The sequence below is a fragment of the Lipophrys pholis genome, assembly GCF_963383615.2.
Source record: "Lipophrys pholis genome assembly, chromosome: 11".
Lineage (NCBI taxonomy): Eukaryota > Metazoa > Chordata > Actinopteri > Blenniiformes > Blenniidae > Lipophrys > Lipophrys pholis.
The window spans coordinates 13,208,472-13,228,010 of record NC_137631.1 but is presented as its reverse complement, the minus strand read 5'-3'; the positions used below and the strand labels follow the sequence as shown (position 1 = coordinate 13,228,010).

The window sequence follows — 19,539 nt, the reverse complement described above, 5'->3', positions numbered from 1 at the left end:
CTGCCGGTCATCAGCGCGCATGCGCATTGAGAAGTCAAGGTGGGGCAAAAAAGTTGAATGTTTGAGACGGGAGAAGTGCACCCACATCAGACGCTTTAGATGAGTTCGTACGAGTTCGTTGTTTTGATTGGTTATTCTTAATTATAACAAAGAGAAAAGCTTCAGCTTTTCTGGAAAAGATTGTTTTATTTATTTATTTGTGTGCGTAATGATTACAGAGGACGCACCAGGAGCGCACGGCTGGTTTATCTGAGTACGGATCTCTATTGACTTTAAGAAAACCCCTTTTTTCTTCTTCTTCTTTCCTGCGCATCAACACAGACTGTCAAATATTTTTTTCATGAATGGGAATTTGTTTTCCGCTGCTCGGATGCAAACGGACGTGTGAAGTTGATCAACTTACCAGAAAGTAGTCGATTCAGCCTGCAGACAGGTAAGATCCTGAATCTTGGAGGTACTCGTGAAGTAAATACATCTGTAATGTGATTTGTAGGGGCATACAACAAGCATAGCATTGTAACTTCATCGTGTACATTTGCATGCACAGTGCGGAGTTTATCCACATGTTGCTTTCACACTGATCGCACATACGCAGAGTTATTCGGGTCGAGAGGTGTCCTGAAGATCTCTTACTTCCTGTGGTGAAGAAACTGCATCGTGCAGCTTCAGACATGACTGTGTCGCGACATGTCGGCTAATGACACTGAAAGATGACGGTATTCTGCGTTCAACACTTCTGGAAACAGCTGTTGCTGAGTTTGTAACACTGGCTCCCAGAAACGTGCATATTCATGTCAACAAGAGGTAGAACTTCTCTTTTTAACCATTAATTCCCAACATTCCACTGACTTGTTTGTCAAAGCAGCCGTTGCATTAAGTGTGTTTGCCACAGGAAGAAAAAAAAAACGCCCATTGAAGCTGCTGTTTATTGAAGACGATGATCTGTTCAGCGGCGGATCTAAATACTATTTGAGACCCGCACTTGTGCATGTGAGCAATAAGAAACCAAATGCAGCCCAGAAGCGTCTCGTTATTAAATCTGGATCCACTGCTGGATCTGGATCCACTGCTGGATCTGGATCCACTGCTGTTTCGAAGTATGAATTATAAAAGCATGTCAACATCATATATTGAAAGTCATATCACAATACATGATAACAATATAACATTTTACATGTTTAAATATTGTTGTGCAGTTCTAACTAGTGCTAGGTTAGACATTATTATCTCCTTTTGTATTTAGTAAACTAATGAACAGCATCATGAGTATCTTCGGTGGTGACAAACAAGAACAGCTGATTCACGCAGTGTAATATTTACTTCAGTCTTTTACAATGAGTGACATAATACTTCTTGTACTGTTCTTTATGTTCAAATAGCTTTCACATTGAAGTTTCATTTACAACTACCTTATTAAGTAATAAACATCATTTAGAACCAAGGAAAGTTAGGAGGCGGGAACACATGAGGTGTCTACCATGAAGGCTTTGTTGGCAGATATTTCCCACAGTCTAAAACAAGATGCTCCTGCAAAATTAAATAGCTTAAAAGTTGCATTAACTGGGATGTTTTTGCCTCGGGGATTTTTTATTTTAGTGTGGCAAAGCTGAAGAAGCGTTCAACTGGAAATGAAGAGGGCTCATGAAACCACAGCAGAGCATAACTGCTGCCCTGTAATGTGTTTTGCATGGCTGCACCAGCGGAGCAAGTTTGCACAGCACCGCAGCAAGGAAGTATTCGTCTGCACTGCAGCTTCCACTTATATGGTGTTCTCCGTTATGTTTATTCAGTGAAATCAACTCTCCCTACAGTCTGATAAGTGTGAAGAGGTTCAGTGTGTTGTTTGAACTTTGGATGGTAGTAAAATGCAAAGTTCACTGAGATGGCTGGGAGCCAAAAAACAGGGGATTGCCCCAGACTTACATTCATTGATTTTTTTTTACACTTCCTTCTTCTGTGAACAAAACTTTGTCTCACAGTGTAAAGTTTTGTGTTTATTTAATACAGGCAGGATGCTATTTCAGCCGTAAAGTCAGTAATTTGTTTCCATATCTGTGTTACAGACACAGGAATGCACACCAGGCATTAGAACGGTACAGCAGTGACTTGTTTTTCGAGGCCAAAACGCTGGATTCCTACTTCCTCTTTTAGACAGTTGTTTCACTGAGACATGCTACTGCACCAGAGTCCAGCTGTTGCCCCAGAGGCTGAGTTGATTTCTTTCTTTGGAGATGCCATCTGCAGGCTACTGGGTGAATTGTTGGTTTGTTCTCGCTCTCTTTCTGTTCAGTTCTCACCGGTCAGTGGTTCAGTTTGTGTACCTGCCAGATAGAAGCTCCGTTTCCTCCTCTCTTCACTGGTCCTGCTTGCCTCCCTGCTCCTGTAACAGTGATGATAACAGGGCAGCAGCATCAAAGCAGCAGCACAGCGTCCCAAGGCTGGACATTCAGAATGAGAGGATGATCTTCCTGCACACGAATAAGGGATAGGAGCCCTACAGATACTTGGGTGGAAGTGCCAGAACAATAATGAACAAACAGTCCAAAAACGTCACGTAGAGCCTCCTAACTCTCCCTTCAAACCTATTTCACTTTGAAGGATGGTTTGTTTTCATATTAATTAACAAAGTCTGGTACAATGATGTTTCTTTTTCCCATTAAGGTTGCAGATCTGTCTGCCTGACGTCCTCCTACAGACTAAGTTCAACATATTTTACTTCGTGATTTGTCTGAAGTTGGATGAGGGAGTGGCAGATTCAAACAAGGTCAAAGAAGATATTTCTACATTCCTGTCCCGTCTTGCTTTGTGCTGTCAGGCTGCGGCTCATTTCTGCCATTCAGACCCCGACCGACTTGCACCAGACAAGAGTCGGTGTTGATCAACAGGTATAATTTGAACAATAGAGAGATTATCTTAAATATAGCTATTAGCTCATTCTTACATTTCTACTCATGTATCGTGATCTTTTATGGTCTTTGTTCACATCGATTTTGTCAGTGAGTTTTTTGACTTCCTGTTGCTTTCATGAGTTTATGCAATTCTCTCCCAATCAGATGTACTCATAGTTGTCTTAGCTAGAGTGAAGATGGTCATCGGTGTCTCTGTGTAAATATTTGATTGGTACCTAGTAGATTGCATCACAGCGGTAAGGGCAAGTTACTTCTGCAGCATTTGAAGATATGAGAAACAAGTCATACTTTCTGACACGGTGATAAAAAACTGCTTTCAGTGAAGCTGCTCACAAGACAGCTTGATGATGATGATGGATTCCTCAATGACTAGAGGGGTCAGAAGAGACTTGACTGACTCACAATGACAGCCTTGTGCACTTTCTGAGTAGATCAAGCTTTGGTTCCATGTCAAGCTCTCTGAGAACGGCAGTGTGACTCTGCGACAGACTGAGTTCTGTTGCATTCACTCAGCTGCTGCTCTCCCCTGCTGCTGCAGTGCATTCAGTGCCCCAGACCAGATGAATTAAAAACTGGCAGCCACTGCCGAGCTGATTCTCATTTGGTGAGATCCTCCATCCAAGTGCAGACCAATTCTGTTTGTTTTATTGATCCAAGAACCTTATGAGCTCTATCTCCTGCCAAATGGGAGAACTCATCCTCATACTGCTCTTATGTGTTTGCAGCAGCAATAGATTTACTATTTTTCATATTTAGATTTTGTCCACAAATTCACATTGTTTGATGCAGGCGCACAAATATGTTTTGCACCAAAGGAACTACAACAATAGGAGCAAAAATGTGTGCCTGTCAGTATTTTAATCTGTGACTTTTAAAATAGGGTTTGTACACTGGTAATTAAGAATTTGTGAATGTGTAAGCGAAGTGATTTGTTTGTGGAGAGAGAGAAAAACCTGAAAGAACACAACTCAGAGGGGTGTCCTAAAATTTACTGATACACATACAAATCACTGTACAACTACACAATCCACTGTTACAGGTTCTCAACCCCTTTTCACCAGTAATACCTTCACAAAAGCACAAACCACTACACTTCCACCCGAACTGAGAATTCATCTGACACTGAAAGAGTCAAAACAAAATGATAATTTTTGATATTTTGTGAAAAATCTCCTCTATAAAATGAATAAATTAAATGGTTGTCCAGTATCAAAATATATTTACTTCTATTCATTTTGATGTGTACTTTGCTTGCTTATTGGTGTTATGGTTGAGACTGTTGCCTCACTTCAAGAGTATTTTTGGTTGGATTACAGGGTTGAGGACGTTTCTGTGTGTGCATGCTTCCCTTCTCAACTTAGATTTGCCTCCGCAGTCCAAAAACATGTGTGGGTGACTAATTGGTGACTCTAAAATGCCCATAGGTTCGAAAAGTGAGTGTGTGTGGTTGACTGTCTCTCCGTGCTTACCCTGTAATGGACTGGCGACCAGCTTCTCCAGGACCATAAGTTAGACATTGTGTATAAGAGTTTTTTTCTCTCACCCACTGCATCTTCTGTATTCATTTATCCAACTTACTGTCACAGGGTGCTGGTCGTGGTCTCTACTGCTCATGTGCATATGTGCGAAGGTCCCAGTTTATCACAGGGTAATGTTTAATGCTGACATGTCTGTGATTGTTAAAGCATTAGACGGAGTAGCGTGTTTTCCTCTTGTTGACATTAAGTGACCATAGTGTTTACCAAGGTGGTTAAAGATTACTAGATTGAGCCATAGCTTGTGTACAAACAGGGTATTTTTTTCATATGTGTGTTACTAGATGGTCACAAGACTTCCACACCTCAATAAGTAATGTGAGAAGACTGAGTAACTGTGATTGACCCACTCATGATTAATAAGCATTTTAAATCCATTACAGAGTCTGTAAGTGAATATCTGGAACAGTTCTTTTAACCCTCTTTATGGCTAACGTGACTGAAACATTGTGAAATGCCAAAGTATAACATAGAGGAGGTGCCTCGATGCCGAGATGAGCGGTGTGGGGCTGTTCTTGTGGGGTTGAAGGGTGTGGGAAATGTGTCCAGATGGTTTTGTCCCTCGACGGAGAAGACAGCTGCAGAGCTCCATAGGGGACCACATCTGTCACACCCCCTTCATTTGGAGTGAAGACAGTCCTGCCTGGGACACATGCAATTTTTGAGTCTCACATTTGTTGTGTGAGGAATGGCTGGTTATTTATTTACAGTGTGGCATAGTGAAAAATTCCAGATTATGTTTTTGATGGATGAGACGTGCTTGAATAGAAGAGAAGAGCACATGTGCTGTCTTTCATGTTCCACACCAGTCGGCGGGGATGTGGCTGTGTTCTAAAGCTGTCGCACAGGAAGATGACCGCACTGTACTGAACATGTCAAAGGATATGACCTCATGTAAAGTGACGGGTTAACAGAGCCAGGATTTTCCCTGAGCCCTGACCGCTGCCACCTCTCCCTGGGAAATGATGAAGGAAGTGAGGGTTTTTGGGAGAAGCGTGGGGGATTGCTGAATCCACAGGTCATCACTTCGCTGTGACGTCTGCACTCCGATTTGTTGTGAACGTATCATGGAAACCCGAGTCCCAGAGTGACTCAGGCCTGGGGTTACTGGTGGCTGCCTTAGTGACATGAAGAAACGTTGGGCTGCGTGAGTCCCTCGGGTCTGGTCAGATCTCACCACAAGTTTGCATTCCACAAACTGAAGAGAGACTTCGGTTCCTCCAGGGCCCATTTGCTGGGCCTTTGATGGAGAACCAGATCGTGCTTTAGTTAAAAATTTGCTGGGCTTTCATTAGTAAAATAAAGTACAATGCAGACCAAGGCTTTCCCCACTTTTATTCATCAGAATTTTCCCAAATCATTGTTAAAGCTCAAATAGAACTTTGTAATCTGCATTATCGGTTCTTCAGCAGCCTGAAAGCTTCTCTTTACTGTTGTCTTACGTCACGGAAACATTCTGCACTACTTGTGAAAGTGTGTTTAAAAAAAGAAGAGTTGTTATTTCTGCTTTCTGTATGACTGAGTTATTTTTAAAGGCACAGACTGAGTGGTTTTTGACCGTGCCTGACGTGCTTGCCGAGAATTTCCCTGTGCCATTGCAAAGAAAAACTGCCCACTCATTGATTTCTGGCAGAGTTTGCATGAGGGTCATCTCTTTCAGCAACAAAAGTAGCAAAAGTCCACAATATACTTTATTTTAAGTACACATGCAAAAACTCCCACGTACAAACAAGAAACTTAAGTTAAAGTAAAAAAAAAAAAAAAAGACCTCAGTAATTGTAGTTATCTGCTTTCCACACTTTGCAATAATTCAAACTACACACACCGCAAGGCCCAGGGCCATTCTCACCATGAGGCCACTGTGCCTTCGATCGGTGCTTCCGAACATTCAAGAGGGACCCACATTCCTACCATAGTGAACCTCGGTGACACCCACAACACACCCTGCACAATTTACAAAAAAAAAGTGGAAGGAACCTCATAACACACTACAAGTGAAATACAGTTTGTTTGTCATATTCTGTAACAATGACTTCAGTTTTTTTCTGAGGATAAACTCTGGGTTTACACACCGTCTCGGGAGGGGTTTGGTTTACTGGTGTCTGCAATTTAAAACGTTCACTGCAAAATATGCTTTCAGCTCTAATTTTGTCCATTGGTTCAATGAAGCCATATTCTATATGTTAACTCTCATGGAATACAGTTTGTTTGTTTTTTTTGTTGTTTTTTTACTGATTTCTCTTTCTCTTTAGCCTGACGCTTCTAGGGTTATTGTTTTGTTAGCTCCAGTTACAGCAGCCATCTCATGGCATTTTACATTAAGTAGAAATGTAGAAGAAAAACCTACAATTTCAAAAGAGGAAGTGTTCGTGACATTGGTCAGGAAAAACTCCCTTCTCGCAGGCAGAAACCTTCTGCACATCCAGATGCAGAGCTTTCTGCTTTCTGCCGTACTGGTTGCAGCTTTAGAGGACAGTCGGAGAGAAGATAAGAGAGGGCACAATCATTTCCAGTTCTACAGCCAGAGATCTTGCAGGAATAAACAGGCAGGAGAGAGACATTCAGTTACTGACATAAAATAATGGCATGTGAACATAAGTGAAGTGAAGAAAGGATAGACAACCACTGCATTAAAGAAGGTGTCTCATCCTTTTCCGCCCACCTTTACCTCATCTGTACCTGAAGACTTGTCATGTTTTTATGTTGCTTGTTTTGTTTTCATAAAATTTCTAAATGAATCAAATATTGTATAAGAAAAAAGAAAAAGGTGTCTCAGCGGTCTAAACAATGGTAAAATCTGTTGTGTTGTTGCAAAGGCAACAAATGGAATTGTTAATTCCTCTGATGAAGCATATTACAGAATTATGGGATTATCTTATTGATAAGTGCTACAAAGAATTTGTATTATTGTGGGATGAAAATAATTAAATAATTAAAATAATTTCTTAAAGTGTTAATACAGACAGTGTGCCAAAGCACTCTTCTCTCATCCCAAACTTCCCATTCTCAACTTACAGTACACCCTGGGACCAACTACTGAGGTTTAATCCACATCAAAAGTCTTTGGTGTCAAAGATCTATGACCAGCTCATGTCCTGTAATGATTCTTCCAGCATCAAAACAAAAACTACCTGGGAACACGAACTGGGACTTCAGTTGTCAGACAAGTGGTGGAATAGTGCAATTGAAAATATGAATACATTATTATTATTATTATTATTATTATTATTATTATTATTATTATTATCATCATCATCATCATCATCATCATCATCATCATCATCATCATCATCATCATCATCATCATCATCATCATCATCATCATCATATTTTATTAAGTTTTATTTTTAGTGGGTGGGTCACTTGCTTCCCTCAAGGTGCAAGTGGAATTCATGGATTGGGGGAAATATATAAAGTAGTTTCTGAAGTTCCTGCAATAATGTGCATTATGCTTAATGGTGTCTGTATGTATACGTCTTGTTTAAATCTTCTGTTACCTTTCAATTGCTATGATAAAAATTATTTTGAGCAAAAGGGCAGCAAAAAAAGCTAAAGCTGTGCACCTAATCTATAGCACAACTGTTTGATTTTTGTTTGAAGAAAATGTGAAAAGTTACCAAATACGGTCACTTGTCCAAAAAAACAATCCCCCCCCCCAAAAAAAAGTGTTAATACTTTAAACATCTGATCACTGCCTTTTTCTCTTCATAGGTATTGTGTGTATGTGTGTGTGTGTGTTCAACAGCTCTCATGGTAGCAGCTAGAGGACCTCACCTGTGAGAGGATCGAACCACCTCACCATGACAGAGGTCCAGGTACGAGCTGTGACGACTCTTCAAACTCAGACATACAACATTTCTTCATCTGCCCTCAACTAAACTGCTGTCTGTCTACGATGCTGCAGATTCCATGGCCGCAGGGCACTGAGTGTGTAGCCAGGTACACCTTTAAAGGCACGTCGGAGCAGGATCTGCCCTTCAACAAAGGAGATGTGTTGACTATCATCGTTGTCACAAAGGTCAAATTTGTGCGGTTATTTTCCCGTGAAGTCTATTTATTGTTTGAGTGCTCATTACCCTGGACATTGTCTTTAGATTTAGATTCATTTAGATTTCTTTATTCATTTCAACAGTTACTTATATTTTGTTTCAGGATTCAAATTGGTACAAAGCTAAAAATGCTGCAGGCCGCGAGGGAACAATTCCCGCGAACTACGTTCAGAAAAGGGAAGGTGTGAAATCTGGAGGCAAGCTGAGTTTAATGCCGTAAGTATACCGATTATTATGCTTTATTGAGTTCTGAGCAAAGCGGGTAAATGTAAACATATCGGCTGTGTTGTGGCGGCTTTGTGTCACGTCTGTCAGCAGTGGCTAAAATAACGCGACTTCGCCCTCTTCGTACGGCTGTGTGGTTGCAGAAGGCCGCTGGCCTATTTGTTGTAACAGTGATGCCGTAGTTGTGTTAATGGAGACCACAGTTTTGGTCGGGGTGTGTTGTAATTGCAGTGCACTTGTGTCTGCCTCCACCTCAAGTTTGCATGATCTCAGTACAGTTTCCTGTTGTTTCTATTCTATTTCAGACAAACGTCATTTCAAAAACGTCATTGTTCTATTGGGGGACTTCAATGCCCACGTGGGCAACGACAGTGTGACCTGGAAAGGGGTGATTGGGAGGAACGGCCTCCCTCATCTGAACCCGAGCGGTGTTCTGTTATTGGACTTCTGTGCTAGTCACAGTTTGGCCATAACGAACACCATGTTTGAGCACAGGGGTGTCCATAAGTGCACTTGGCACCAGGACACCCTAGGCTGGAGGTCGATGATAGACTTTGTGGTCGTGTCATCTGACCTCCGGCCACGTGTCTTGGACACTCGGGTAAAGAGAGGGGCAGAGCTGTCAACTGATCACCACCAGGTGGTGAGTTGGATGCGCTGGACGGGGAGAAGGCCGGACAGACTCGGCAGGCCCAAACGTGTCACGAGGGTCTGTTGGGAACGCCTGGCCGAGCCCTCTGTCCGCGCAGTCTTCAACTCCCGCCTCCGGGAGAGCTTCTCACGGATTTCCGGGGGAGGTTGGAGACATTGAGTCCGAGTGGACTATGTTCTCCACCTCCATTGTTGAAGCTGCTACTTGGAGCTGTGGTCGCAGGGTCTCTGGTGCCTGTCGTGGCGGCAACCCCCGAACCCGGTGGTGGACACCGGAAGTAAGGGATGTCGTCAAGCTGAAGAAGGAGTCCTATCGGGCGCTGTTAGCTCATAGGACTCCTGAGGCAGCTGACGGGTACCGGCAGGCCAGGCGGGCCGCAGCCCGGGCCGTGGTGGAGGCAAAAACTCGGGCCTGGGAGGAGTTCGGGGAGGCCATGGAGGAGGACTATCGGTTGGCCCCGAGGAAATTCTGGCAAACCGTCCGGCGCCTCAGGAGGGGGAAGCAGTTTTTCACCAACACCGTTTACAGTGGAGGTGGGGAGCTGTTGACCTCAACTGGAGATGTCGTCGGGCGGTGGAAGGAATACTTCGAGGACCTCCTCAATCCCACCATCACGTCTTCCGCTGAGGAAGCAGAGGCTGGGTTCTCAGAGGTAGACTCGTCCATTACCCGGGCTGAAGTCACCGAGGTAGTTGCTAAGCTCCTCGGTGGCAAGGCACCGGGAGTGGATGAGATTCGCCCTGAGTTCCTTAAGTCTCTGGATGTGCAGGGACTGTCGTGGCTGACACGTCTCTGCAACATTGCGTGGCGGTCGGGGACAGTGCCTCTGGAGTGGCAGACCGGGGTGGTGGTCCCTCTTTTTAAGAAGGGGGATCGGAGGGTGTGTTCCAACTACAGGGGGATCACACTCCTCAGCCTCCCTGGGAAAGTTTATTCCAGGGTACTGGAGAGGAGGATCCGGCCGTTAGTCGAACCTCGGATCCAAGAGGAACAATGCGGTTTTCGTCCAGGTCGTGGAACACTGGACCAGCTCTATACCCTCCACCGGCTACTCGAGGGTTCATGGGAGTTCGCCCAATCAGTCCACATGTGTTTTGTGGACCTGGAGAAGGCGTTCGACTGTGTCCCTCGGGACGTCCTGTGGGGGGTGCTCCGGGAGTATGGAGTCCGGGAACCTTTGCTAAGGGCTGTCCGGTCCCTGTACGCCCAGAGCAGGAGTTTGGTTCGCATTGCCGGCAGTAAGTCGGACCTGTTCCCAGTGCACGTTGGCCTCCGGCAGGGCTGTCCTTTGTCACCGGTTCTGTTCATAACTTTTATGGACAGAATTTCTAGGCACAGCCAGGGACCGGAGGGGGTCTGGTTTGGGGACCACAGGATCTCGTCTCTGCTTTTTGCAGACGATGTGGTCCTGGTGGCTTCATCAAACCTGGACCTTCAGCGTGCACTGGCGCGGTTCGCAGCCGAGTGTGACGCAACTGGGATGAGGATCAGCACCTCTAAATCCGAGGCCATGGTTCTCGACCGGAAAAAGGTGGCTTGCCCCCTTCAGGTCGGTGGAGAGCCCTTGTCCCAAGTGGAGGAGTTCAAGTATCTCGGGGTCTTGTTCACGAGTGGGGGGAAGATGGAGTGTGAGATCGACAGGCGGATCGGTGCAGCGTCTGCAGTTATGCGGTCGCTGTATCGGTCCGTCGTGGTGAAGAAGGAGCTAAGCCAAAAGGCGAGGCTCTCAATTTACCAGTCGATCTTCGTTCCTACCCTCACCTATGGTCATGAGCTTTGGGTCATGACCGAAAGAACGAGATCCCGGATACAAGCGGCTGAAATGAGTTTCCTCCGTAGAGTGGCTGGGCGCACCCTTAGAGATAGGGTGAGGAGCTCAGTCACCAGGGAGGAGCTCGGAGTAGAGCCGCTGCTCCTCCGCATCGAGAGGAGCCAGCTGAGGTGGCTCGGGCATCTGTTTCGGATGCCCCATGGACGCCTCCCTCGGGAGGTGTTCTGGGCATGTCCCTCCGGTAGGAGGCCTCGGGGCAGACCTAGGACACGCTGGAGAGACTATGTCTTTCGGCTGGCCTGGGAACGCCTCGGGGTCCCACCGGAGGAGCTGGAGGACGTGTCTGGGGCGAGGGAAGTCTGGGCTTCCTTGCTTAGACTGCTGCCCCCGCGACCCGGCCCCGGATAAGCGGAAGAAAATGGATGGATGGATGGATGGATTTCAAAAATGAATGAATGTCAGGTTTATCCATAGTTGTAAGACACCTCCTACTGACCAAACTTTTATGGGAAAATGGCCTTTCCATTTCTTGAAGATTTGAAGTTGTTTCATTTTCACCCAAGTTGTTTTTGCTGTTCAGCTGACATAAAGCTAGAATAATCATAACAACAGATTAAAAAAAATAAACCACAGATCTATATTTAACACACGCTAACTGAAGTGAGCTCTACTCATGCTGTCATGTTGGGGAATTAATCTTGCAACGCCACTAAAATAAGCATTTTAATCAGATAATCACTTAAACAGATAATCCTAACTTTTTTGTATATATTATTGTCTCCTTGTCCATGGAAAAGCATGCGACTCTGTATAATTTCTCTGCCATTGGTGGAACGCGGCGAACACCGCCACCTTGTATGTGAACACACACAGATGTAGATTAGAAAAGGCCTTGGTTTGTTTACTGAGTGGATAACTGGCTTCAGAGCTTATCTGGATACTTCATGTCTGGGTTAAAAAAAAGAAGAATGAAATGAATGAATGATGAATTATTTTATGAATGAAAGAAAAACTCATCTATAAACAACCACAGTCTTAACACCCACCTCAACCAATATGTTAATTTACACATGCTGAATGAAAAAAGTGAGCTTCTTTCACTTGTATGACACCACTTTGCCAAAATCATAATATTTAAAGGATCAGATAGAAGTGTAATAAAGTCAACAGAAGTCATCATTTAACATGCGTCTACAAATATAAACATAAGGGATCTTTGTGGTTGGTAGATAATTTCCTTGTTGTAACTGTTTGACATTGGCAGAGAAGATTGGGTTTATTTTTCATGGCGGGCAACCTTCATACTCAGCTCTGCTGCTTATCCCACAAATGCATGTTTGTGCAAAAATAGAAATAAACTCTGAATTTCCAATAGTATAAGATGTATGGTATTGTTTTTTTACAACACTGGCGTAATCTACCGAACACTCGTGGCATCACTTTATGTGCTTCATTAAATACCACTGGGAATGATTTTGATACCAGAATGCTGATGGGCATGCAGGGTCTCAGAGAGGACGGCGTCATGATGTCTGTAAAGGTCTGTCCCAGCCCCAGTGCCAGCTTTCCAACAAGCTTTTCTGTATAATATTTAAATGCTTCTTTCTCATGGAAACTGATGCAAATTGCTTGAGTCTATTTCCTCAAAGCTGCATTTAAACATGGGACTATTTCAGTAAAAAAAAAATGGTTGTATGTAAATCACTAAAATCTGCAGTGTATATCTGGATGCTGGAAAGAATCGTATTTGCCTATTTTAAGAATCATGATAAGGTCAAAAGGTGAAAGAAAGAAAGAAAGCTGGCTGATTACGACTGACTACGATTCTAAAATAAAAAACAAAATGTCTTAAATTCAGTCAGTGCTCACACCATTTAAATAAAGCACCATATATGAATATTCCACTTCTCAGAATTACAAAAATAGAGAAAAAGAATCCACCAAACTTAATGTAAATCTTTAACCATCTTGATAAGGATAATTATATGCAAAAATAAAATGTGACAAAGTTGTGAAATGAGCCTGAAATAAAACTTAAGCAGGCTGCGTGACAGTGTCGAACAAGCCAAGGCCAATTTATTCACACGGCACCAGTCAGACACAAGGCAATTCACAGTGCTTTACAAAGAAATAAGAGAAATACATTAAAGCAGGGCAATTAAGAACAGCATCCAAAGGAGAATACATTTATATATACATTTTTTAAGATCAAAATAATGAAATTAATCAAATCTATTGTCTAATGGAAAGCCTGAGCAAATAATAATGCTTTAAGGCCTGATTTAAAAGAAATGAGAGTGTCAGCAGTTTTCAGGTGTTGGGGGAGTTTGTTCCACAGGCTCGGAGGCTCGGAACTAAAAGCCCCTTCACCTTGTTTCTTCTGCCTCTGAGGAAACTTAATAAGGTTTCATATTCTTAGGATGTTAAATATTCAACAAGTAATTCTGAGAAGTAGGTAGACCCGAGACCATTCAAAGATTTATAGACAAGAAGCACGATTTTGAAGTGGATCCTCTGACACACAGGCTGCTAGAGAATAAAGCTCCGGTGTAATGTGCTCCATCGTCTTTGTGTTGGTGAGGACTCCTGCTGCAGCCCTCTGGATGAGCTGCAGCTGCCTGATAGATTATTTTTACTGAGATCGTCACAATAATCCAGCCTACTGAAAATAAATTCATGAACAAGTAAAATCAAATATATATCAGTAATATGCTTTTCCTTTCTTGTGGCATCTAAAGTTTAATTTCGGTTGTATGTATTGTCAAATACTTTATTTTCAGTTTTATGTTTTAATGTAATTTTTCATTATGAACATCACATGTTCCACAGCGAATGATTCTGACGTGATGAAGTGCGCAGGATGAGGATTTTTGACTGACAAAAGGTTCAGTGTAGTGGACAACAGGATGGTTTATATACACACTGCATGAGTACACCAGTACTTCCTATGTGTCAGGGTAGTTTTATGACTGCTGGCCTGACCTCCTGCTGGCTCGTCTCTTTCCAGATGGTTCCATGGGAAGATAACTCGAGATCAAGCCGAGCATTTGCTCAACCCTCCTGAGACGGGCCTGTTCTTGGTTCGAGAGAGCACCCACTTCCCGGGTGACTACACTCTGTGTGTGAGCTGCGACGGAAAGGTGGAGCACTACCGCATCATCTACCACAACGGCAAGCTCAGCATTGACGAGGAGGGCTATTTTGAGAACCTCATGCAGCTTGTGGAGGTAGAGGATCAAGATAATTCTTTGGCTGATAAATTAACAAAGAGTGTGTCGCTTGTGTGTACTCTGTCACCTTACTGAGTATCTACTAGCATGTATGGGAGGCCCCGCGTTAACTTCAGAGACATGCAGTTCCTGGAACATGTCATGAACAGGAAGCGTCAAAGAGGAAGCGAACACTATGCTGAGGGTAGCAGCTCTAACCTCAAAGAGACCGTGCAAGCTTCACTGTCAGATTGACTCCATTTCACGTGTCGGAAGCTCATTTTCAGCTGGTGATGCTAAAAAATCCTGCAGACGGAAGTACTGTAGGTACATGGTTGAACATAGAGTGACCCACTCAAGCTATTTATTCAGCCATTAGATATTGAACTCATGTGACCAGACGGCCCTCTGCTGGGCATTACGATGCATTGCTCTCTGAGTTTTACTCCTTTTGAACTGTAATACTGATACAGATTTATCACCGTGTTTACTTATTTTGTCATAAACCAAAGGTGAAGACAGTAAACCGCCAGCTGTATAATGCTTGCACTTCAGACAGTGTCTTTAACAGATGACTGATAAGAAGAGAAGGTTGATATGATCTTTGGTATAATCTTTAAAAATAAAATCAATGAGGCGCAGCTGAATTTTGAACAAAATCTCCATGAAGGAGCAGCAGAGAAAACCTGATGTTGTCCTGAGGAGGTAGTTTTGGCCCCTGATGCTCTGATTGGTACTCCAGTGGGGTCTGGTCTGGTTTCTGTTGCGCTTCACTAAAATTGAAACTTCTCAATCTTCTACTTTTATGTTATTTGACTTAAAATTTCATGGACTGAAACCCATTTGCTAACATTATGTGTAGATTAGATTACACCATCAACACATCCACCATCTATCTCAAAGCTGAGACACACAGCCCAACAACTAATGATGTGTTTGGATTGTCAGAAGAAGCCTGAATACAAAGGAAAAATCACACAGACACAAGTGAAGCAAGTCAACTCTTTACACGAGGCCTAAACTCAGAATTAAACACAGATTGTCTTGTGGTGAGGCAACAGCTCTAACCACTATACCACCGCACTGCACAGTCTACGATCTATCAATCTGAATTAGAGCTCCTAATTAGAGTCTTGAATATTATTTTGACAGGTTATAATAATAAGTTTGTTAATAAAATGATGCATGAATCATTTATATTGAGTCATTTTCACACAAAAGCCTGTCGTGATCTCCTGGTGGGCAACTCTCAGTCGTGATGCACTGCCCCAAAAGTTTGCAAAAACTTTGTGATCTGTTGGCTCATTGTCGGCGACTGTTGTTCCTTGTGTCTAGCACTACACCAAAGATGCAGACGGCCTGTGCACCAGACTCATCAAGCCAAAGGTGGAGGAAGGGACAGTGGCCGCTCAGGACGAGTTTTCCAGGAGTGAGTTTTTAATCATTTCTGCAATTTCTGTTTTTAAGCTTTTTAGTTTGGGGAATTATATGTGCATGATGTGTCTTTAACTGGAATGATTTCCTCATTGAATGACCAACAGGTGGCTGGTCGCTGAACACAAAGGATCTCAAGCTGCACCAAGTTATTGGAAAAGGAGAGTTTGGAGGCAAGTTGTCTCCGGTTTATGTGCAGTTTGGCAAACTTTACACTGTATTGTTAATGTGACCACAATCTCTTTTGTTAACAGCATGTGACGATCACGTTCATCAATATTTTAGGAACAAATTAAACGCTTCAAGTTGTCAGTCATTTTAAAGTTTTCAATTAGTTCAGGAAGTTAGTGTCAGGAAGTGCTTAAAAATAGAGGCCCTATTTATACCATTTTCACGATGAAACTGAACCATTAGACTGCGACGCATCGCCATTGAACAAATCTCACTCGATCCAGGTTAAACTCTCAAAAGATACAAAGTCTTCTCGTTTTCTTTTCCCCTCTTCATATCGGTTTACTGTGAATACGCCCAGACGGATATTTCATCATTTGTGATTGTTTCAGATGTCATGGTGGGAGACTACAGAGGGACTAAAGTAGCTGTGAAGTGCATAAAAAATGATGCTACGGCACAGGCTTTTATTGCAGAGGCTTCTGTCATGACGTAAGACGATTAACTACATTGCTGATGTTTCTTTATTAGGAAACACGAACACAAAGTCTTATGCGTTCATGTTTTCTCCCCTGGAACAGGCAACTACGGCACGATAACCTTGTTCAGCTGCTGGGAGTGATCGTAGAGGAGAACGGGAGCCTGTATATAGTTACTGAGTATATGGCAAAGGTAGGAGTGGAACAGTCTGATGATGTGTCTACGTCCAAGGTACCAATGCAAATAATGTATGATATGTTTGTTTGTTTGTTTGTTTGTTTGTTTGTTTGTTTGTTTTCAGGGCTGTTTGGTTGACTACTTACGTTCCAGAGGGCGGACAGTGCTCAATGGAGACGCTCTCCTGCATTTTGCATTGTACGTACTTCTCAGTGATCAATGATAAGAACCTGCCAGCTTTTTAGTGACGACGCTGTGGATCAGTGTGTTTCTAAACAGATCAATGGTTATATCTGTGGCAATATTTAAACAAAACACAAAAGATGAGGGAAGAAGCCATCAGCAAATAAACACACAAAACAGACTGCAAGAAATCACACTTGAACCTCTGAGCACATTACCAACAGACATTCCCAGCTTCTTTGAGTGTTTTTCATCCAGCCTCGGTCCTTATATATAGTTTGAATTTATTATATCCAAACTCACAAGTGTATTTTATCTTGTTTTTCTATTGCCTGTCACAGAGATGTCTGTGAAGCTATGGCATACCTGGAGGCCAATAACTTTGTGCACCGAGACTTAGCTGCGCGAAACGTTCTGGTGTCAGAGGACAACATCGCCAAAGTCAGTGACTTCGGTTTGACCAAGGAGGCTTCATCCACTGAAGACTCTGCTAAACTGCCTGTGAAGTGGACCTCACCAGAGGCCCTCAGAGAAAAGGTCTGTTGTAATCTGATTTGGCTTGCAAACCCATCACACAATGAGGCAAAGTTCTGACTTGATTTTTTTTTCCTTTGCTAATCAACAGAAATTTTCCACCAAATCAGACGTTTGGAGCTACGGCATTTTGCTGTGGGAGATTTACTCTTTTGGCCGAGTCCCTTATCCAAGAATTGTAAGCATCAATATCTTTTTGGATGTAGACGTTTGCATGCAGCTCTCAAAGAGTATCAGATGAAAGATGATCTCATTTAAAAGAGAGACTCATAAGAGCGACACTCACATTTACTAATACAGATTAGACTCATTTGAATTTAATATTACAATGAGATGAGATGAATTATCCAACTTTTGTGAGGTGGATCAACTGACTCCGGATAAAGGCAGGATATACCCTGGACAGGTCACCAGTCCATAAAAATCAAATACAGCGATATAGACAGTTACACACGCACTCAAATTCACACTTATGGGCAATTCATAGTCTCCTGTTGCCCTCAAATGCACATCTTTGTACTGCGGGAGGAAGAGTACCCTGAGAAAATGCATGTACCAAGAACAAACTCTACACAGACTGGATCCAAACCAACAAAGTTTTGAAGTATCAAAAGTATTTTAAGGTCATCTGAGGTTCCAAATTGCCAGACACATAGTTTATGTGTTAGTTCTCTGTCATCTGTTTATAAAAAATGTTTCAGCAAAAAAAAAAACGTTTTTCTTTTTCCCTGCAGCCATTAAAAGACGTGGTGCCTCGGGTGGAGAACGGGTACAAGATGGGCTGTCCAGACGGCTGTCCTGAAGTCGTGTATAACATGATGAAGCAGTGCTGGAACCTTGATCCTGCTGCTCGACCAAGCTTTCAAATGCTGAAGGAGTGGTTACAGCATATCAGCCAAGAGGTGGCAAAAAGACAATGAGAGATCTGACACTTGAACAGTAACCTGAGACTGTATAATCCACCATAATTCAGTAAAGTGTCAAAGTGTACTTGTCTTAATAACAAGCTTCACACCAGGTTGTTTAAACTGTAAAATGTCTTTCTGGCAAAGTTGAGTCAGAACTTCAAGGTTCATTATGTCTTCCTACAGATCAACATGATCATATCATCAAAACACAGCGCTGCCTCAGAGCCATAGTGCCTTGACTCTTTCCTTTACATTCATATCGATCGTCATGTTGGTGTGTTCATTCATATTGTTCCCAAACAGTAACACCATTAAACTCACTTGACTGAATCTGTTCAAGGAAAAAATGTGTTTTGAAAACAAAAATACAATTTTGATACATGAGTACAAGCTGTCAATATTTTTTTTCCAGGTACACAGTCTTGCATGAATGTGGGATTATATTGTTTGATTAAATTAAAGATACAACAGTTGATTGTGCAGGTTTTAATCTTTATTGTGTAGAGTTGAATGTGTCATGCCTACTTTTTGATCTCTCAGCAAAATGGGAGCTCAAGTACCGATAAAGGTTTTATTAAGCAAATCTTTTGGATTTCAATAAAAGGTCTGACTTTTCTATGTAAGGGAATGACAGAATGTTAATAAGTGTCCTGTTCTGCCTTTTTCATGAATAAAACAATTATTTTGAAAGTGATTTGTAAAAGAAACATCTTTATTGATCATTAACACAATCCAAGTTATTATACTGGATATTCCAAATGTGATAATGAGTTGAAGCTATAAGTATTTACTGAAGTCACCATATCTAAATCCCATACTGGAATTGTTGCTATACAAAACAAAAAACAAAAAAGACTTTAAGAAGTGGGGCAGCCATGTAGTGGAGGGGTGTCAAACATACAACAGCACTGTGCCATAAACAGTTTCTGACAGAATTCCTTCTGGCGCATGAAGGGACTTTACAAAGTATATTTGAAAAAAATACAGTAAAGAAAGTTGATTTATAGAGCAAATGGTAGTGTTTTAAAGCCTGATTTAAAAGGAGCATGTGAGCAGTCTTCACACTTTAAGAAAGTGTGTTCCACTAAAAGCTGCTTCACCTTGTTTGCTTCTGACTCTGGGAACACCTAGTAAACATCTTTGCAAAGACCTCAAGGTTCTGCATATTGTAGAAATTAATCTGATATGAGGCCCAAGACCAATCAACGTTTTATTGAAAAATTGTAAGACTTGGCAGTCAATCCTTTGACACACAGGCAGTGCAGTGACTGAAGTTCAGGTGTAATGTGCTCCTCCCTCTTT

General features: G+C 42.5%; 1 protein-coding gene across 3 annotated transcripts; it reads left to right on the top strand.

The window, feature by feature from the left end:
• Positions 1-41: 41 nt before the first annotated feature.
• LOC308116844 (tyrosine-protein kinase CSK-like) lies at positions 42-18,936 on the top strand. 3 transcript variants are annotated; one of them, XM_080475284.1, is made up of 13 exons: positions 42-253; positions 8,190-8,259; positions 8,349-8,462; positions 8,597-8,709; positions 14,149-14,368; positions 15,686-15,779; positions 15,892-15,957; positions 16,348-16,447; positions 16,537-16,627; positions 16,737-16,810; positions 17,137-17,332; positions 17,421-17,507; positions 18,064-18,935. In XM_080475284.1, exons 2-13 carry the CDS (start codon positions 8,245-8,247, stop codon positions 18,247-18,249), a joined length of 1,356 nt encoding a protein of 451 aa, XP_080331410.1. In that variant the 5' UTR covers positions 42-253; positions 8,190-8,244; the 3' UTR covers positions 18,250-18,935. The 3 variants fall into 3 exon arrangements, with proteins under 3 accessions (XP_080331410.1, XP_080331408.1, XP_080331409.1); XM_080475282.1 differs by having other exon boundaries at positions 44-433; positions 8,156-8,259; positions 18,064-18,936; XM_080475283.1 differs by having other exon boundaries at positions 64-433.
• Positions 18,937-19,539: the final 603 nt, after the last annotated feature.